This window comes from Elaeis guineensis, chromosome 14 (assembly GCF_000442705.2).
Source record: "Elaeis guineensis isolate ETL-2024a chromosome 14, EG11, whole genome shotgun sequence".
NCBI lineage: Eukaryota > Viridiplantae > Streptophyta > Magnoliopsida > Arecales > Arecaceae > Elaeis > Elaeis guineensis.
Genome location: NC_026006.2, coordinates 61,953,843 through 61,976,603, shown reverse-complemented (window position 1 = coordinate 61,976,603; position 22,761 = coordinate 61,953,843). Strand labels below are relative to the sequence as shown.

Sequence of the window (22,761 nt, the reverse complement as noted above, 5' to 3'; positions counted from 1 at the left end):
ACAGAAAAATTATGAATTCTAAGCCGGAATGAACATAAGATAAGAATCACTCTCCAGGGTGCAGACAAACATGCAAAAAAACAAAAAAAAAAAAAAAAAAAAAAAACAGAAAAACAAGAAACTTCTTGGTGCTCCATGCTCACTTCCACTGGTTCAACCATATGCCCTATAAAAGTGATGGTATCTCCTTTTGGCACTTTTAGCCATCTAGATACAAATTTCATGAAGAGTATTTTCTTCCTCTCTCCAACCCAATTCTGAACAGAAATTCTATAAAACACAAGCAGTGGTTCTCTATATTTATCAAGTATTTGCGCTTGAAAATATAAAATATCTCTTATGGTCATCCTTAAGACGTGCTTAAATGTCTCTGTTAGTTCCATCATCCTAATTCAAGTCAGAATTTTTATCAACTTTATTCACCTATAATATAAAGGCAATTGTGTTGCAAATCTCAAAGCATACAGTTACACAAGATTAACTCCCTTTGGGATTTAGTAGGGAAAGATGAAAGATAAGCTTAAGAAAATGAAAGCAAAGTTACACAACACAGATAGCATGCCATGTCCATCCTCGAGATTAAATGCTGAAAGAGCCCCAAAGCCATGCTCCAGATACATCACTCAAAAATTTGATAGTGTAGATTGAATTTGCATAGGTGCATCGCCTCGCAATTTTAATTTTTCCCAAAGACTAACATTTGAGGTAACAACCAACTACATACAGGATATACTAGTTGTTAGGTCAGTTGGGCACAATACAGGATAGTTTGGTGAGACAGTTTGATCCATGCTGCAAATATCTCTTAGTTAAGCTGAACAGCTTATATCGTTTTAACTTGTTTCAACCAAATAGAAGAAAATGGAAGATGCAAGAGAAAACACAAGCAATGGATTTATGTAATGTTGTGGTAGTGGGAAGGACATCTTTAGTCCCATATCGGTTATGAGTCAAGAGGGAATATAGCTTATATGGATTGGAATCTTCTCTCCTACGTAAGACGTCTTTTAAAGGACAAAACCGTGAGGCTCTAAATGACCAAGGTCCACTGAAGCCTAAAGATGATCATCAGCCAAAGTGGACAATACCTCACGTATGCGGATGCGAAATCAACCCAACCATCGGAGCCATTCGACCACTTGACTCTTGACCGCAATATTGACGCCGTCTGTGAGAAAAAGCCTCATACCCACATACACATACTCCACCTTGACTGGGGGGGAAGGGCATCTTTAGTCCCACATCAGTTATGAGTCAAGAGGAGGTATGGCTTATATGGATTGAAACCTTCTCTCCCACGTGAGGCGCCTTTTAAAGGACAAAACCGTGAAGCTCTAAATGATCAAGGCCCACCAAAATCTAAGGCCCACTGAAGCTTAAAGATGGTCATAAGCCAAAGCGAACAATACCTTACGTATGCGGATGCGGAGTTAACCCAACCATCCAAGCCATTCGACCCCTTGACCCTTGACCGTAGCATGTAGTATATATATAAGTGTACAGAAAAGGCTTGAAATTGAGTGTATCATATGTAGTATATATTTAAGTGTACATGTCATTAACCATCAGAATAGATCATTTGGCTGATGTGTTGGGCGTTTAGGGTAAAAGATTCGGGCTTTGATTAGTGGGGTATTTGAATTGTCCAATTTAGATTAGTCTTTGATTCAGGCTTGAACCTAGCTATAATTCAAGTTTGTACTGATCTTGGTTCATGCTCGAACCAAGTTCACAGAGAAGCTTGATACTAGCTCAAATGGCTTCAGCGCATGTAAGGTTATCAATACGATTACAACAAGCTCATATTCAGCTCAACAATAAGTAAACCAAGCTTGATCTCAAGTTTCAGGCTCAAAACTAAATTCAAGCCAAGCTTGATAAGATCGAGGTTCGATCAAGCTTAGGTCAATTACACTCCTACGTTTTAGTATGGTATGCCATGCCAGTCTGAGCTGGTGCATACTGGGCATACTGTAATGTATAGGTACCAAAACGATACACAGTATAAGCAGCATATTGAGTATCAATACACCAAACCAAACCCATGCTGAACATACCAACACTACAGCAAGATTGTACCAGTACAATGTTCGATATCGAGATTGTAACCGTTCATTTTACCATTCCATTTTTTTCAATTTTTTACGACTTTTTATTATTTTTAACTTGTCAATTCAATAATGGCCCAAAATCCAATTCATGGTAAGATATACACCAGCCAATGCACATACAGCAATGCTAGTATTTTAACCTTCCTAGGGAACATGAAACTACAAACTGAAATTTAATTGATAGGGAGTCAGCAAAGAGGAATGCAAATGAGAAATTTGCCATTCAATCTCATTATATGCTTGTTTGATGAAAGTGGACCAAAAGTTAGAGAAGTCATAAAGGGTCCACTTCCAAGAGATGAATTCAACTAAAGAAACTCTAGCCATTTCTTAAAATTTACAAGTTCTTAAAACTTACAACTTGTTGTCATTACAACCTAATCAAAGAAGTTTGATCAAAACAGATACAATTGATCATAGCTGACAATATCTGACAAGTTTGACCATAGTTGACTAAATCACTTTTCTTGGAAAAACTTTTTGTGAACACACTTCTAGCGCATAAGCAACAGAATGCAACTCCATTGATCATGTTCTAATATAAGTTGGAAATAGGATAAAATTATAAAGTTCATACGTTCATGTAAATACATAACCTACTAAAATATAGACAGTTCTACCCAGTGAAAAGGTACGTCATCATCCATAAAACACAAAAGCTCTTAAGACAACATAGTTGGATAGTAGATACATTAAAAGAAATAAACATGAAACATCTGTGAATTTCAAGAACCTATGGCTTTTCAGAAATAAGCACTAGGTAGCAGCATATTACATCTAGATCAAATGAATATATCAGTTCCATTTCCTGTCAACTGTATTCATAATATACCTTGATGACCCGATGCTATTGTGAAAAGCTCTCCGACCTGGAGGAACTCTGCCACTTTCACCAAATCTGTTTATTTCAACTGAATTGAAATGCCTCTCTAGTTCTATAAGCTGCTTTGTCAAATTCTGAATGAACAAATACACATAATGATTACAAAGATTTAAAAAAAATAAAGAAAACATTCCTAACACAGTTTTGTGAAATTGACCTGGTTTGCATTTAAAATTTGCTGCCGCTTCAGTTCAAATTCAGGGCTTAACTTCTGCCGGTTCCATATACCCCAATATTGGCCATTAGAAGCTTGTCTAACAATGCCTTCCATGTAGAGTTGCCGAGCCGAAACTGGATATATAAGAAGGAAAAATGTTTTGGACATGAGTACCTACCATATAAAGGCAAAAAGAAAAAACTAACAGCACTGACAGCTATATATATATATATATATATATATATATATATATATATATATATCCACACACACACGATGTAAGAAAAAGTGGTACAAAAAATGTTGTCAACATCCCATGGGAAATGAAACTTGATTGCTTTGTAATTTGATGGAGTTACATACTTCCTTTAGATCGGGACAGGAGTAAGGCTAATTCTATGTGAAAGAGGACCATATCTTTTCTTCTAATAATGTTATAAGTCTTCTATGCTTATCAAAGAAAGCATTGCTGAGAAGCTTTAATCATAGTGTGCTGCAATTTCTTAGCAGTATTGAATTGAAAACCAAGGGAAGTGCTAATTTCTACCCAAGTTTAGGCATAAGTCCACCAAATTTTGTCATATTTGCATTTAATTAATCATTCTTTTAAGTTTGCAGGTCTAGAATTCAAATTAAAGAGAAAAAAATATCGAGAAAAGCAGAGATACAATCACCGTTGCAATTTCAGCTGCACTTTTGGGGTGAAGCATCAGGTTAAATTGGTATAAAGCTTGAAACAACTAATCCACGATTTAATCCCTTAAACTGGAAATTGCAACCAGATTAGAAATTATTAGTGATTATTGTCTAAAATCCACTACTTTATACAAAGTCAAGGTGTGGAGTGGTTAGATTAAGAGATGGTAAAAGTTATAAACACAAAGGATGATTCATACTAGAATTAGCTATTAAAAGTTTAAAGATGCAGCTGGAACTGAAACATACTGACTGAAACAGATCTATTCCACTCAAAACCAATCTTAACTTGGGTAATTTCTGACAATCGTAACCCAAATTAAACAGTTTCTGCCCAACTTCTGTATATTCTGATGATTGCAGAGGAAATCAACCACTTTCAACTAAAACTGATTGATGTGAGGATTAAGACCTTGAGTTTGTTTTTGGTTTTTTTGACTAGATCTAAAAGCATATAAGCATTGCCTACCAAAAAAATTTAAAAAAAAAAACATTTTTTTTTAATTTCTTGGTTATTTGAAATTCATGGGAACCTTTCATGGCTGAGCATCCCTGCTTTAGAACAATAAGTATCAGTAAACTTAACAAATCAAGTAATTTGTGTATATAAAACTAAAAAAACGTTATTTTGATGAGAATGCTATGTTTTGCATATAAGATTCTTACCTGATAGTATACAATAATTTAATATTTCCAAAGTTCGCAAAATCGGCATAGGACCCCGCACAACTACCATCTCAATATAGTGCCAGTACGCCTGGTACAGGAGTTAGTTGGGCATACCAATAATTAGTATGCCCCCGTATCACAACAAACTGATTCGGTCCGGATACGGTACCGTATGCCGAATACACACTGATATGGATGGGTATGGCATACCATGAATATTTCCTTTAGTCTACTTTGGTCTACTTTTCTGGGTTTTTTAATTTTGCAATGTTATTATTTTTTTGTATTTTAAAACTTCAAATGTTTTGATATAAATGCTATATTTGGTGTTCAAGATTCCTCCCAAATGAACGTTATCATTTTAAATGGAGGCTACTGTCTATTTTTCCTTTTCCCCTTTCTTTAAGCTTTTTTGCCCTTCCTCAATGTCCAAACACCAAAGATATACATAACACATTTGAAGGCTCCAAGTAATACAATATTCTCTAAAATAGAGCAAAATGTATGTTCAACTTGTTTATTTTATTTTTCAGAATTTGAAAGTCAGCAGAAAGACTAATTTAAGATTAGTACACGAATTTTTGACAGTTTATTCATGATGCTTGGACAAGTGAAGCAGGGTTCTTAATATTCTCAGTTTCTGAGAACATATGAGAAAATATTAGCAACTTGAGTCACAAAGTAGTCACATGATAGTTTCTAGAGACTTAACTAGCACCTGAATCATTCAACATATCTAATTAAATACAAGCATCTTGAGCTTCTGCAGATTATGTCTATGAAAGTAGCTTCTTTCTTATGATACACTAGATCAATCTAAGTTTAGCCTAAGTTCATGCCACTAATTCGTCCAAATAATGCCAAAAACTTCCAAAACCAAGGTTTGCTGTCTCGGTACCAGGCCCTGTATCAGTACCAACTTGTTACTATGTCGGTAGAGGGCTGGTTCGGCGTACTGAGTATCAGTACAGCCCCTATACCATATAACGTTACCGAATTAGTACAGTACAGCACACCCCCCTACTGTACGATTTAGTACGGTACCGCAAACCTTTTTTAAACACTTATATAAAGCATACCTAGCACATAAGGATGTCAGGAATAATCATATATAAGAGCAACCAAATCTAAACGACCACACACAATGGTACATACCCTGCAACATCTTATTCCGAAGCTCCTGAATCTCCATGAGCTGTTGCTCTACTTTGTTCTACAATGAAGAGAAACAGAACCGTTGAAACATTTGGAAGAATATTATAGAAAAGAAAGAACACAAACACATAAAACCTGTGCGCGCACTGAACGAGATATCTGAAAAGATGGGAAATTACCCTGCATATGCAGGATAATGCTGAAAGATTTTGTAGACCCTCCTCCAATGCCAAAAGTGAGCTTTGCTGGAAAACAGTGCAAGCATCCCTGAACCCACCTTCTCGTTCTATGAATGATAAGAGAGTGTCAAGCTCCTTAGTCATATCTTTCACCTGACCAAGACATTAAAAATGAATAAGGCAAAGTAGAGCGGATCTTTAGGAAAGAAAGTAGAACAAGTTCCTCAATTACTTAAACGCCTGAAACAATCAACAATGTGCACATGGGAAGAAGGGGGGGGGGACTATGATAAGGTCAACTGAATTCAAGACTAAATCTGCTCCAGTAAAATATGAAGATGGACGTTCAAAAAAAAAAACAAAGATTCAAAATGATGAACTGATCCAGTTCACATACTAGCACTTGAACCATGCATGCACAAACATGAATATGAAGAATAGTAAGATAGGCTAGCATACGAAGACAGAATACTCAAACATGCTGCACACAAGTAAACCAAAGCTATTAAATAAATACATAACATATGTCAAGTTAACGAGATAGTAAAAGCAATCCAATTCACAAAGATTCCCAAAATCAGGAGATTTATGGAAACCTTACATTATAGAACTCCTTTGACAGCGCTGGCTCAGGGTCCAACATCTGAGGAGACTTGGAAGTTCTGACATTGTCAAGCGAAGGTTGCACCCTGGAATACACTGGCTTATCTACCGTAGAACTTTCTTGTTCCATAACAACAGAGCTACGAACAGTAGGCACAGTTTCAGCATTTCCTGTCTTAGTCCATGGGGCTGCAACACCTTCGTTCTGAGCAGCTGTATATGAGAACATCAAAGATGATGATGCCCTACTGGAGCCCTTCAAATTAGCACCAGAAGGAAGATCAGCTGAAAGCCTGTTGTTTGAAGAAAAGGACAATGATTTATTTCTTAATCCAACCTCAGCCTTGTCTTGGGGATTACTAGGAACTGATCCCCCAGAAACTAATGCCGATGATTTTGCACTAAAACCATCAGCAGCAACGGACTTCCTAATGGCTGGCGATCCATATGAAACCCCCTCCGTTTTATTAAAGCTGAAAGGCCCCTCACCTGCCTCACTGCTTTTCACAACACTTCTAGCACTAGCTTGCCTGCTAGCCATTGCTTCACTTGATATACTATCTACCATGGAAGTAGTACTTGCACCCTTTCCAGTCAAAGACAAATGAAGTTCCTGCATGCCAGGTTTGGCATCATCTCTTACGGCCAAACCAGGTCCTTGGACTTGAGGTGACTCCACTGGCAGTTGATTAAAATTTAGTTGTCCAGCGCCAAACCCAAAGAGTGAACCACCACCACTTTGCTCTTTCCTGCCAGGGGGCATACTGTCTCTCCTCCTGATTTCACATATGTCTTTGTTTCCAATACTTGTCAATTCTTTACCTGCAGAATTTTATTTCGATGTTTATATCAGAATTTTATTTCTAAGTCCCCCTTTATGAAAGCAACTGAGTATTGCTCTGGTGTTAGTTCAAATATTTAATATACAGCAAGAAGAAATTTCCAAAACATGCAGATATTACTAATCAGGAACTGTTTCCCTTTGGTAGCTCTTACCTGTATCTAAAATAGATGCTTCAGCAGTTATTTGTTTCAACTTATCATTAGAAACTAAACCATCTATATCATCCTTTGGTCTTGAAGTGGTAGCGGGTAACTCATTTTCTAATAAAGCATTGGTAGAAAGTCTCTCTTTCTCAGCATTATAGTCATTGGTAGGAAGGAGTGAGGATTGAGGCAGATCTGAAGGTTCTGAAATTCTAAACAAGAAGCTAACAGTAAGACAACAAAATAAAAACAAATGCTAAGCCTTATCAATGATAACTTCTGAAAGTAGTGTACCTAAATAAAAGTTTTACCTTGCAACATGGTACATTATAAGCTTTCCTTCACAAGTAAGACACAGAACAATACAGCGTGGAGACAGTTCTATAGTTTGCAATTCAACTTGTATGTTAACTTTCTCATACACAGAAACTTTGTCAACACCAAACCCCAATAGCAAATTGTCATTGCCATTTTCTGAAAAAGTAAAATATGATTCATAACAATCAAGTCAAGATGTGACATGCACTGTAAATATATTGATATCATAAATTGTCTTCATCTTAAGTCACATATTTGTTGGAATGCTCAATAAGAATCTGCATTTGCTAATAATAAAGGCATTAACATCATAAATTTTAAATTAACATGTTTGAAAGCTTAACATGGACTAATTACTAGTTTATCTAACAAAACAAAATCAAGATAATTAATTCTTATTGGTGGGCACAAGAATGAATAAACTCCAATGAGATCCCATGAAAGATCACAAGGAACCAGCAAGACTTGTCTTAATAACATGTTAACTAGCTTGAACATCTTGCCATGACTTGAAGTTAAAATTGCTCAAAAATTAAAAAAAATGAGTGTTATTAAATATGAAACATGCTTGAATGTTAAAAAGCTTAAATCATGAGTGAGGCTGGAGGGAGAAAACTGAGATATCAGCAGTGTTACAGTTTAGGTTTCATGCTTTTGCAGAGTGAAGCATCATACTAATTTGTGGGACAAATAAAAGGGATATGCCTTACAATATTGGTGTATAACATCACTTCAAAACCATAAGAAAAATTTCCAGCATTAACTAAATAAATTGTTAAACATATGTTAGTTGAGACAACACTCTTCTACATAAGTTTACCAGAACAGTGTGCAAAAATTTGCTCACAGATATAAAATGCTGTGTCAGACTAGAGAGAAGTATGACATTGAACATAATGATAGTGGGCATTTTGTTCCTCAGGGCATATTTTATACATTTAACACATCATGCATGACCATCATTTTGTTTTCTCTCTCTTTATTTGACTTTTATATTTTGAGAGATGAAGGTCGTACCTTCATGGAGTTCTAAGAAAATTGTGCCAGATCGAAATAGGAAAGAAAGCAATAAATAAATAAACAAGGCCATTGGCTTTAGTAGCTGAAGCTGGAGAAAGCAAGTCAACTGGTAAAGCTTGCTGCACTTACTTTTCCATAGTTGTTTTAACACTATTCTGCTCTGCCATAGCACCTCTTCAATGCGAAATAGTGAAAAGAAGCCTTTGTAAGCACTAAGCTATTTTGTTGGCGGAGATGCCTTTTTTATTGGATATTATCTCACCATGAGTTGAACTGAAATAACATCAATGCACTAATGACAGTAGGAAATATCTGTTGATCAAGGTGGTTGGTGGCTTGGAACAACTGCAAGGCAACCACTATGCTCATGGAAGACAGCCTCTCAAGAGATAAATGACAGTGTTCACAAGACAGTTACCAAACAAAAGATGATGGATATAAATAGAGCTGATCTGATAAGAAGATTCTTTAGATCGAATCTGCTAAAGTGATTGTTTGACTTTGACCAAACAATTTCCAGCTGGTTTGTCAGAAGGTTCACACTAAAAGGACGGGTGCACACAGGATACTGTTATATGAATAAGCTTGATAAAAGTTTTCAATTTTTTCAACATTATGGGTTCAGTCAAGTTCCAATACCCCCAAAAAAGGTGTATATGATAATGAGGGCTTAGATGATCACACCAAGAACACAAGAAAGAAAGATGCCTAAGATTATTAATGAGATGAGAAAGAAGATCGTGTTGAGCAGTCATTAGATGCTACACGTGAAAAAAATTCATCCACATTTTGATGAGAAATACTGGCTTAAAATATATCAAAGTTCAGAAACAGACATTTATCACATTGAAGATGCAAAATCATATAGCTGGGTAGAGGACATATACAACATGCAATTTCTCAGAAGTTGCGTTAAAAATACTTGAAACTTGGAGTTAATAAGACGAGACTGCATTAATCACATTAGCATAACAAATTACAATTTTATTTCTAACTATTGAAATAGATACCTAGCTTATGTTGCTAGAGTCCTAACCATTCCCTGTTTTACCAGCAAGATAATATATTTGTAAGGGTCTTTGATCAAGTTCAACCAAAATAAAAAAGCAGATCAATTAGAAATTGATGTAAAATCTAACCTGAGCACATGTTTGGTTTTAGATGAAAATATAGGTAACTCAAGTTTCTACCCTGTTATAAGACAATAGCTCTTAGCATCTTTTGGATAATGTAGGTCAGCATTATGTTGTTCAAGTTCAGTTGTATTTCGTTTCTCCCTTTTCTTCCTCTTTGTATGAGATTCTAAAATTGTTAAGGCCTGCTATACTTGCCCATGATTCATACATTAATTCTACACTGTCATGACCAATAAGGATTTTGCCACCAAATCTGACCTCCATTAAATATTGATGACTATTAGAAAAATTATGACTCAATTCTCTCCTCCAGCAATCCATGGTTCAATTTACAACAAAAAAAATGAAAACAAAACCATTTTAAGAAACTAAAGATGTTAGGTTTTATGGATCCAATTCTCCCTGGATGAAGCAACAAATATGAAATCATAGGGCATTTCTCATAGATATGACACCACCCTCCCAGACATTATGAGTATCTGTCTCAGTGGTGGCCATTGAAACCATGCATCTCTCACGTAAGTTAGCTAGAATATCCATTTCTATTCATCCGCCATGTATGGTTTTAACATGCATGAGCTTTGGTAAGCTTTGATTTTTGCAACAAAATACCAAAGCTTCTTTATTGAAGCTTGTTCATGCTTATTACAATTTCAATGTTCATTAGCAAGAAAAATAAATGATAGTCATATGTATAACATGTTCAGCATTGATAGGTAGGACCACTCTCCCAAAAGTAACTGATTTTGTGAGTCAAGTAAAAGCATCAAAGAAACCAGGAATATGAATTAGAAAAATGATAATAAAAAAAAGATGTATTCACCAAAAAAAATATTTACCTTGTAGAAGAATCCTAGGAGTATACTTATCATTTCGAAATTCAAGGAATACCACTTCCCTTGTGTTGTCATCTTCTGACCACTTCAATAACCGAACATGGTCATCAACATTCTTTTTGTTGGCAACAAGAACAAACCCCCTGTTCGGGAAAAAATGCATTGTTCATCAATAAGAAAGAAACACAACTACCAGCAAGAAGTATTAAAAGAAAAAGTTATACTGAATCTAAATACAAAAAGTGCAATGTTATCTTTTACTCCACATATCTGCCAATCATAATAGGAAAAAAATCACTTGACAACGTGGCACTTCTGTATTGTTCCCTCTTTGGGCTGATGCCTTACAGGCGGCCAGAGAAAGGTGAAATAGATTAAGTGTTACATAGGCTACCTCTTTAGTGAGATTTCTAAGCTGTGAAATCATAATCCCATAATTCAATCAATTGCTTAATAAATTGTGTATACAGTTGAGAACTATTCAAAATTCAGAAATATCACACATTAAGGACAATGTGTTCCTGATAGGTGCAAGAATAAAATACAGCAACTGGACTGCACGTAAATTACATCTCAACATTTATATAGGCAAACTAACTAGAAAGTCCATTAGTAATTACACTTATGACAAATTGACAATTAACAATCAGAATGCTGAAGGCATTGGCTATAAACAAAAGAACATACACTTGATTATAATCAATAAGCCTTGAACATTTAAACATCCTAACAAAACAAACCTTGAGCACATAAATATTAATATTGTTGAACTTTATTGCAGCACAAGCATTCGCTAGGATATATTACAAAATTTCAATCAAAGACAAGTTTCTGCCATACCAGTGATCCAAATAACTTGAAAGCAAATAAGGCCCAGATCCAGTGGGCAATATATCATCCACAAAAGCTTCAAATAGATCAGGGAAGGAGAAGACTACTGGCTTGGATGCTTTCTGGAAGGAAAAAAGGAAGCATCAGCAAGATGATTCTACTTCATATCAAACGCACAGAAAGCACAACAATGAACATAATGCAGCACTAAATAGTGATTTTTTTTTTGTGGCACCCATTATGCATGTAAACTAGACCATTGTATCAAAGCTCAAATGGTTCGATTATACACTAGACTGAATAGCCATTATCTTTTTGAAGAAACTTGTTAGAAAGCTCCTTCAAAACTAAAGAAATGATCAGGATGGATCACCCCCAAACTAGATAAGAAAAGATGTAATGATCTAAGCCAAGGATCGCCGTGCCAATACCGAGGTCCATACCCGCCGCCTAGAGGCATGGTTTGGTACACCCTCATGCTATTCCATGCCAAGCCCATAACAACGTAGAAAAGTGGGTGGGGAAGAGGGACAATGTGAGAGAGGAAATTTGGGTGGGGGGGGGGGCAAGAGGGAGAGGGAAGGGGGTGAAGAGGGAGAGAGAGAGAGAGAGGAAGGGAAGTGGATGGCTGGCGAAGGCTCACTGAGGGGCGCAAAGGGGCGAACAAAGGGCTCCACCCTCTAGTTCCCCTATTTCATTTGAAATAAGAGTCCCAAGGGGGGCCCTTTTTTATTTTCAAAAATTTATGGCACTTTTATTTTGAAGAATTTAAGTGAACTCAACAAGAGGATTGCCAACTTCACTTAAATTCTTCAAAATAAAAAAGGCGCCCCTCTGAGACCCCTGTTTCAAACAAAACAAGAGAACCGGAGGACGAAGCCCTTCCTCCAACCCTCTACGCCCCTCTGCCACCCTCCCTCTTTCTCCCTCCTTTCCTCCATCCCCCCCCCTCTCTCTCTTTTTCCTTCTCCCTCTCCCCCTCCCTTGCAGGTTCTCGATGTGAAGGCCCGAAATGTCCCAGTCCATCGTTGTCTGTATGACTTGGTACACTCGGAACCGAGCGGTTCAAGATAGTTCTACGACATTGATCTAAACTATATACTGATGATATCAACGGAACCATCAAATAGCCTTCCAAAACAATCAAATAAGGAATGAGACATAAGAGCTTTAATCAAAGGCGATGATTTATAAAAAATATACTAATGATACTTCAAATCTGCTAACTAAGTACTTTTATGAAGAATAATTTTCAAGGGAAAACCAAATAAATGTACCATAAGTCAATTATCATAGAGGTAAAGAAAGATGCAAAATGGACCCAAAAGCATGGAGGTGTTACAAATACATTTTTTTTTAAAAAAAGGTAGCCTTGTGCACAAGGCACCTACCATTGCGGGGTTTGGGGAGAGTCAGATGGACACAACCTAACCCCCACATGTGAAGAGGCAGTTCTCGTGTTTCAAACACGTGACCTCCAGGTAACAATGGAGCAACCTTACCATTGCACCAGGGCTCACCCTCTCATTACAAATACATGAAATACCATAAATAGTATAAAAGAGTTGAGAGCATCAAGGCTGCCTAACATGGTTAAGAAAATATACTCTAATGGTGTAATATTGAAAATATCCACTAGATTCCTAATATGATAAAGACAAATTTTGAGACTTCATGGTGCCGGCGATATCAACAACAGTTTAAGTCGAGAAAAGAAGCATTTGAGCTTACTACAGAGGATGGTATTCCCTTCATGCTGTCCTTTTTATGTAAAGAGATAACAACCATGTAAATAAATGAATAAAGTAAATGAAAACAAAAGATACAAAATAATGACATGGGAAGTCATTTTTTATATACAAGACTGCAATATCAGGTTGAGCATGCAACTAATGGACTAACCTCAGTAAATTTACACTCCTTGCTTGTGATCACTTGAACTAGGTAATCCTCTTCAATATCATCTTCATTAACTCGAAAGCAGCCAATAATGATACTATCATCACGCACCCACTCAATGGAATCCACTGTTAAAAGTAAAAGAACTGTTCAGCTTTCAAAAGCATAATCTTATTTTAAAGAATTTTAATTGGCATACCAAAAGGTGTCCAAAACAGAATAAAGGTTTGAAAATAAAAAATAAATCTAATGGGAGTATCTCGTGCTATGAACATAATGAACAATATCAATGCATAGAGGATGCTAAATTTGTTTGAGTATTTCTCTGAAAGAAACTCCGAGAAATGTAATAAAGGTTGATCTCTAATCCCTCTTCAGATGATACAATGAATCAGAAGCTCCACAGTTTTACATTAGATCTTTCATTTATCTACACTGTCATCCAATCAACCAACTTTGCAAGACCAGGCATAATAGCAAAAACAACACCAGAAGGAAGGGGGAGTGGAAGAAGGGCATTGCTCCTGGAAAGAATGATTAATGCTGACAATCAAGAGCGAGAGAAAGAGAGAGGGAAAAAAGAAAAAGGAAATACTGTTGTCAGTCTCCTAAGAATTGAAGGATCTCGAGTCCAGTATAAAAAGCCCCAATTGAAATTCAAGCCAAGAGTTAGAGTTCCCCTTCAAAAAAAAAAAGAGAAAAGGAATGCTCTGACTTGCATGGCACTTGTTCAGTGACTGTAGTACATATAGAATATGATCTCTTGCAAGACATCCATCGGATGTTCTTCAACATGGGCATCCAACATTATCTCGAGTGTAATCACGTGATACCGCAGAAACAAACCTCCTGCAATTTTGAGAAGACCTGTCATCCTAGTAAATTGATAATTAAACAAACATTTCCCAAAGAAGTTCAATATTCGTGGGAAAGCAAAAGGTGAAACCTTGTTAGATCCTCTCTGGTTTGAGAATTGAACTGGAGAGGAGCCCAAAATTGGACAGATTGCTTTGGTTTCCAAACTTTCAAGTTTTTGGGATTTCAAAGAGGAGCTAACATTTAGTTTCCATATTTACTAGTCTCTCTCAGATTTTCTTTTATGTGAAATCACAGCAATTCATTGTAAAATTTTAAAAATTTTCAATCAAATTTTATTTAAATATCAAAGCATGATCACCCATTGTATATCTTTTCCAGGATTCAGTGACATGCATAGCATGTCCCAGAACACAATTGCTCAACCATCTCTTCCTATTTTTGTTGAGAACAAACTGGAAGTAGCTTTAATCAGATGAATGCGTCCAACATGATTGACCTCGCACATGCAACTGCATGTGTCAAAATCTAGTTGTCCATAACTACAAGAGCCCTACGACATCTTGGTAGACTCCTAATCAAATGTTGAATTTTGAGTAAACTTGAAAGTAGGTAAACTTGGTTTTCCTCTTAGCTTAACTAGGCCAAATGACTTTTATTTAGCCATTTTATGGTTTCAAATTGGATATTTTGATTGAAAATAATAAAAATATCAAAAAAGTCAATTAGAATGTCTAAAAAATAGAAATATTCAAACAATACATTTCAGTCAAGAAACATATTGGATGTTTCATATGTTATGTTGTTTCATTTGATTGGATGTATCATTTCCTACGTTGCATCAATTTAGGCATAGGTGTCAGGTCCTGATGTGAGCCTAGGAGTCCCAAAATTTTAGAATAAGAGTCATGACTCAAAATCCATGGGACAGGGCAGCCTTAATTTTTCTGTGAAATGGGATGCACCACTATCCTGCCCCATCCCGAACTATGGATAGGGGATGCCTCAGGATGCACCACACAAAATGCTCGGATGATGGTCAGGCAATCCTGTCCCAATACATGGGAAGTGCCCCATTCCGATGTTCCCTAGGATACCCCGCAAAGACTTGAATCCTTGAATAAGAGCACTTGGTTGAAAAGCATCCAGAAATTGGAAGGAGGTATATGCATGTATCATCAAAATGCCATCAACAATTAGAGTCACACATCACTTAACCTTTAATATCTAGTGTGAACACCATACAGATTTGCATATTGCTTTACACACACTTTTGTGGCCTGATCCCAAACTAGAGTCTGCAATCACAGTACTAGACCACATATCAGCATCTAACCAATACACCCTATACTGAGTGTAATTATGATACCTACCTCAGAATTGGTACTCACTATAGTGGGTGCACAGAATCTCAGTGCCCTGCCAACATGGTATGACATGCCCCGTACCACCTACAGGAAGCTATGCTCTAAAGTCATGCCAACGATTAAAACTTAAATATCATCAAAGTAAGGCAAAGCAAATTTTGGTCAATAAGACCTAATCATCAAACAGTAGTCAAAATGGAGACTAGCAATTAATTCTTTCTTTTTTTTTAACAAACCTGATTAATACTTAATAGAATCAGAGCTATCTACTAAGTGTAATTCTTCACCAAATCACACGCATCAATTCTAGCTGAAATCTAATCCTTATCATCCAATGTCTTCTACATTTTGCACAAAGGTCCATCACACCTCATTCATCGCCTCCACCTACTTTGCCTGTCTCCTACATCCACTAAGTGCCATCTCCATCTACTGCCAACTTTCCCTAATTATAGCTGGACTCATCCTCTTGACACAGCCAATCACTAGCCAAGCTCCACCAATGTTGGTAATCCATTACCTCCTCTGATCCTCTATCTCCTCATAGGCCAAAAACTTTATTTTCCTTCAAATCACCTTTGAACGTAATGTTGCAAGGGTTAGAGATCTTCCCAAAACCTGTAAAATGTTAGTACAAAGAAAATTCTTTTCAAGATTGAAAAAATGAGGTGATGACAAAAGAAATGGCACAGATAGCTTGTGGATACAATTAATTGAACCCCTATAAGTTGGTGCAGATGGGTTGGGTCAGACTGGGGCATAAGTGACCCCGACCCAACCCTATGCCTTGTTCGGGTCCTAACGTTGGACCAAACCCAACCCCATACAAGATCAGGTCAAGTCGGGTCAGGTTGGATCGACAGCCAAAATTTTTGTCCCAATGGGTCATTCAGGTCAGGTCGGATCGATATATGACTTAGTCTCAACCCGAAAAATCGGACCTCGATCAGGTCCAGGTCCATCAACTCCCTCTCCTAACTGCACAATTAAAGCTAGAAAGATTGGCAAATATTCTAGCATTCAGCTTCCAGGCTCAGGGAACTTCTTGCTACTGGGACAATCTTGTCCAACAAATCAAAATATATTAGTCAGCAACAAAAATATGAATCCCTACAGGCATAGGGATTGCAAACATTGTCATTACACATATAAAAGTGTTGGATTAGTTGATGTTAAATCTGGATTATCGGAAGCAAATTCTTAACCAGAAAAAGGGGTTAAGAGAAGGGTCTGAATACAATAAAAGTTCAACCTTAAACAATATTTTTCCCTAGATGGAGCAGAACAGCAAGACATGAAAGACTTTATAACCATTACAGAAGCAGGAGAGTACTCAATTAAATTGTACAACCATTTATCTGTACCTGTTGAACGATGACATGCCATTCAAATGCAAATGGTTGACTTCCACCTCTAAGCATTTCAAGACAAATGAATCTCTATTCTACCTAGACTGTTACCAACGATCAAAAATGCCCAAGACCATGCAAATAGCATCATCATACAGTTTGTTCCAAACATCTATTTTCCTTTGTCTTATTAACAAGTATACGTCTCTTTGTAGACATCCAACAAAATTATTAACAAGTATACCGGATTCAAGATGGGTCGGATCAGGTCCAAATACAGTAAACCCAGACCTGACGTGGAATGTGGAACGGGTCCAATTAGACAACCCCAACTGGTCCTATGGGTCTTTCAAAGTGGGTCACATCGGATCCAGCAGGTCGGGTCATGGGTCAACCCCGACCCATTTGCAGCCTTACAAGTTGGTCTTTACTCTCCACAAAGACTCCAAAATTGGCATCGATTTTAAGATAAGTTTTGGGCAAGACCACAGCACTTCACGTCCCGATTTTCGGGAAAAGTTTCAAACCATGCTTTGAAAGATATGGATTTGGACATTCATTCTAATCTAGTAACATGTTATTGTTCTATTGTAACCTTTTGGGCAGATTGAAACCTTTTGTAGACAGCAAGTATAAAGGCTACAGAATCACTTCAATCAAACTCGTGATTCAAAAACCCTATTCAGTCAACTCTTCCTTTGTATGTACATCCACCCTCACCTTATGTTTGATGAACATGTCACAATACTTGTTTGAGCTCTTTTTGATGTGTCAAAGCATTATCTTTAGCCACAGAAAGCTTCTCAAGCAACCATCATCACCCAACCAGATGAGTGTCTAGCAATCAGTAGCAAACAATAGCAGCAGCATAAACCATGAGATTCACTCTATTCAAATACTAGAAATGCATTATTTTCGCATAACTTAAGTATTGAAACTCACAGGGGCTTAAATATAAGGCAATGTTGACTTAAACCAAAAGAAAAGACCGTGAGAAAAATAAAATCCTAAGTTGTTCAGTTCCATGACCAAGACTTCCACATCATCATTGCCATTATACCTCAAGCACAATAAACCTTGTTTTGAGCAGAACATATGAACAATAACAGAATCTGCCAATCTCATCAAGCCTTGTGATTCTTCTCGATCTAAAAGACATTATCACATCACTGACAGCATAGCCTTGCTAGATCTTGAGGTACATGTACCACATGACAAATAGTTTTCATCACAATGCATCTAGTCTCACATGTCTTTTTTTTTTGAATGTACTCAAGCTGCCATTCTTTTGGCCAACTAAATGAGTCTGCAAAACCAGCGCTACAATATCTCAAAGCTTTATGCATAAGCATTGACAAAAATAAATAACATATTAAGTTTGAGGATCACATAGCTTTTTCTCATTTAGCTCTTATATGACCTAGAAGAAAAAAATGGTATCATTTTCAAGGTCCCATTTAACTTTAAATAATTATGTAAAAACTTCAGCATGGGCATAATATAACAAGCAAGCATAGTGGACATAACGTGACCAACAAGAGCAAATATTCCAAGTGAAAATTGAATCAGCAGTAAAGAGAACAAGTATTTTCAAACAAACTATTAAGCACAGCAACACCCCGCCATTGGCTTTATGCACAAAGAAGGGATCCCAAGTCCTCATTAGCACTCAGAACGAATCTTACCTAAAAGCATATATATATATATATATATATATATATATATATAGAGAGAGAGAGAGAGAGAGAGAGAGACATTGAATTACTTGTAGGCGGTTGAACACACCTTAAAATAATAACTCAGGTTTTAAAATTATGATTATTAAAAGAGGATAAGTATCAGCATACCTTTTATGGTGCATTCTGAATCAGCATCACTGGTCCATGGCTGGAACAAGAGCAACATGCTAAGTTGTTCCTCGAAATTGGATGACAAGATGCTCAAAGTATTCTTCCTTGCAATAGCAATGAAATCACCTTCCACGCTCCAGTCAACTACAGACAGAGCAAATAAGAACATTCAAACCAACATGATCATCTGAATGTGATTATTTAGCAGAAAACCAGTTGACTATAAGTAAAAATTCAAATGATGAAGCAGTTAGCTAAATTCAATCACAGACCAAATAAGTTTAAATGTCAAAAAGAAATTGGTTACAAAGATTTGAAAAAATATCAATCCTTGGTCATCAACACCTGAAGTAAAAATAAGCACTGAAATTTACAATGAACATGTGAAAACATATTATTCTCACTTAAACTAAGTTCATCAAGGCAATAGTTTAATTAAGTAGACTGGAGCAATCCATAAAAACTAAAATATAAATAAAATTAATTATAGATCAACCAAAATCTGAGTTTAAATAAAGGATTTCAGGTAAAAAGTTCAGGATCATAAGAAAAAAATCTGGCATCACAAAAATCATTTTTTTCCAGGAATAAAACAAACCAGCATCAACATTGTTCATTACGTCCTTCAGTTGGTCCTTGAGATGTCCATGGTATAGGGAGCCATGGCTTGAAAGGACAACAAAAGATTCCTCAGCATTTTTTTGCCACTTCAAGTCTTTAACAATCCCAGATTTCTTGATAGAACATGAAAATGATGGATCTTGTTCCTACACCAAAGTTGCACAAAGAATAAAAAGCAGTTTAAGTAATATAATACCGACACGTTCTTATCAAGAACATCAAATGATACTAAGAGGCACATTAATGTAGTCAATGATCTAGGTGATAGTGGGTTAACACATCAAGTTACAACTATTAACAATTAATAATAAAATCAGAACAAGAAATGTGGATAGTGAGATATCACCATTACAGGAGTAGGCGTTCCCAAGAAAATGTCAGCAAATGTTTTAAATGGAAGAGAGGTGGAAGAAAGAAAGCTTCCTCCTTGATGGAAAATATAATTCAATAAGGACAATGAACGATTGTCAATCCACAGGGAGCAAATATTTTATCAGAATAAAGGAGGTGACCTGTGAATTACATGATGGTTTCCTTCACAGCGGAACTATTATATCCACAAAACACCAAGATTTCACATATTATTTAGCCCACGCAACATAAACTGTTCCAAAAAGTTACAAGATCCACTAACAGATCTTCCAACAATGAACGGCGAACTGTACCTAGTCATTGATCTAACATACAATGTTCTCTTATACTCCACAACAATGCTTCACTGCGCTCGAAGCATGTACCAGCAAAGTGATGATATGCAAAGGCATAACCATCAAACAAATATAATATGAAGGAACTATAAATGGTACATAAGAAAGTCTGACAGCAAAAGGAACTTTAAGACCCTGAGCCAGTTTTTTAGACCAGGAATGGATTATATTGCTCCTTAAAAAAATTGAAGTTGGGTTTGGCAAATTCAAATATTATATGCACCTTTTATGCAATAACGAATATTTCTTTTCATCATTTCATTTTAATCTCACAAACTTATGGTACATGACACAAAAGCACTAGAACATCATATGTAGTTGTTCCTTCATGTTGCTACATCACCTGGTAGCAAGGCATGATTCCTCTCTAATTTCAATGGCCTGTAAGAACCATAGTCAGAGTTCCACTCTTCAGAATTCCAAAATGAGTAAAGTATCTTTATCAAGTAACTCAATGAGGCATGGCAAGACAAAATTGTCGAGCATTCATCAGACAATTTGAGCAAAATGTATAAAGTTTGATATGAAACAAAGTTGTTTTAGTTTGAATTTATTCAGGTAGAAAGAGGACCTTAAAATTTATTTTTAGGTACACTGGAGGCTAAAAGCTTGGATTCAAAGTGGAACAGAGGTCAATCTACAATAAATCCACTGCAGGTTAGAAAATGAACTTTTGAAGTGAAAAGGTCGGATGACACATCATAAAACATGCCAGATCAATAAGGAATCCATGTTTAGGTATAAATATTGTTTCAAAACTGAACTTATAATGCATGTATAAATACACATCGATATGCTTATGCATTTTCCCAACTACCTGAGTAACTAGCTAGCAATAAATCATATCAGTGTTCATACAAATCTAGCTGGTTTATCTGGTCTGTTAATTAGATGGACTAACTACTGCAAGAGTAAGTTTAATAACTAACTCCAATTGGGGTGAAACAATATTCAATTAGGGAACAGAAGCACTCAACTAACCTGAAAGGGCTCGGAAAACGATAATATATGCCTTCCCAAAATCAAAAACATCACTCATGAACTCAATATGAGATAGCATTATATAAGTTGGTCCTTCGATCAAGTTAGACTTGGCATTAAAGTACGTAGTTCTTTAACCACAAAGAAAAAGAGAAAGATGTCCTCTCGTTAGCAGAACATGATGGACACCAGTAATAGATAAGCTTTTTCTGTTTGTTTGGATCTTCTTTGAGATTTAACCGCAATGGGATTTAAAGAGCGAGGGGAAAAGAGAGGGAGAGAGAGTTGGTTTGAGTTCGTTTGGGTTGAATTAGGTGTTGAACTTAGTGATGAAACGGATAGATATCAGCTTATTACAAGGCGTGCAGCGCAAACATCTAAGCTTTACAAATTTAAACGGAAGAAAAGGCAAAAAGTGACCTTTTCAAGAAGTGATGGAACAGAAAACAAGTGAATCTCTCCCCCGACAGTAGCAGCGAGAGTTGAAGAATCCCCTGAAAGTGTAAGAATCGAAACCCTACCAATCTGCACATCCACGACACTCGAATTCTGAACACAAGGACCCTTCCCCTTCTCCTCGATCTCCTTTGCTAACCCAATGACGTCCTGAGTCTTGGCAACAAAAAACCCTAACAAATCAAGAACCCTGGATCAGCAGAAAGAAGGAAAGATGGGCATCAAGGAGATAGAGGGACGGAATGGGACCTTCGGAGTGGGCGAGGAAGAGCACGCCAAACCGCTCGGAGACCGCCAGGGGCCGCGACGGAGGGTTCTGGAGATCGAAGCTGGAATCCAAGGGCTTCAGAGGGACGGATTCGCCAATGATGCAGAAGTAGAAGTCCTTGGTGCCGCCACGGGGGCCTTCGATCTCTTCTTCAAGGCGAATGAGACGGTCCTCGGGCTCTTCCGCCATGGAGAAATCCAAGACCCTACCGCTTGATCGCCAGGAAGAGAGAGGAGGAAGCGGCTGGAAAGTTTAGAAGAAAGTAACGATGAAGCTAAAGGACGGGAGTTGCCGACGGTCAGAAGGGCTCCATCGAGAAAGAAGTATGGGGCGGGAAGAGAGCGAAAAGCGCCCCAAACCCCAGAACGGCGTGGCGGGCGTGAACTTAAGAGGCGGTGTTTAGTGCATGCAAAGGCCGGATTAATCTTTTTGTGTCGTGCATGTGTAAAAACATAAATAATTTTTATGAACAAGATATTATTTGGTAAATTTTTTGAAGTACTAGAAAAATATTTTTAAATAATACAATAATATTTGATAAAAAATTATATTTTATTTTTATCGGGGAGTTAAAAATATTTACTTGGAAAAGCTTTATTTTAGAACTTCACCTAAAAAATACTTTCTGACTAATATCTCAAAACTGTTCTGATTTAAATAAAAATTTTTTGATGATAAAAATACCCATCAACAAATTTTATAATTACACATAATATCATATAATATTATATTACAATACTATAAATATAATATAATAACAAATTAATATTATAATATATTATAAAATATAATTTTTTAATCTATTTATATAATAATAATAAAATGATACACGAGTATTAGAGATAGTATTCCGTGTTGACATGTAA

At 36.6% G+C, this 22,761-nt stretch overlaps 1 protein-coding gene across 1 annotated transcript in view; it reads right to left on the bottom strand.

Annotated features, from left to right (window-relative positions):
• LOC105057283 (nuclear pore complex protein NUP214) overlaps positions 1-22,244 on the bottom strand; it is a 31,286-nt gene extending 9,042 nt beyond the window's left edge. The window contains 14 exon segments of the mRNA XM_010939856.4: positions 2,944-3,068; positions 3,152-3,285; positions 5,672-5,729; positions 5,851-6,003; positions 6,452-7,275; positions 7,450-7,652; positions 7,752-7,914; positions 10,754-10,893; positions 11,591-11,703; positions 13,484-13,608; positions 18,860-19,006; positions 19,461-19,629; positions 21,592-21,800; positions 21,877-22,244. Of these exon segments, the coding sequence (XP_010938158.2) occupies positions 2,944-3,068; positions 3,152-3,285; positions 5,672-5,729; positions 5,851-6,003; positions 6,452-7,275; positions 7,450-7,652; positions 7,752-7,914; positions 10,754-10,893; positions 11,591-11,703; positions 13,484-13,608; positions 18,860-19,006; positions 19,461-19,629; positions 21,592-21,800; positions 21,877-22,084 (2,771 nt within the window). The 5' untranslated portion in view covers positions 22,085-22,244.
• Between the last annotated feature and the right edge of the window lie 517 nt (positions 22,245-22,761).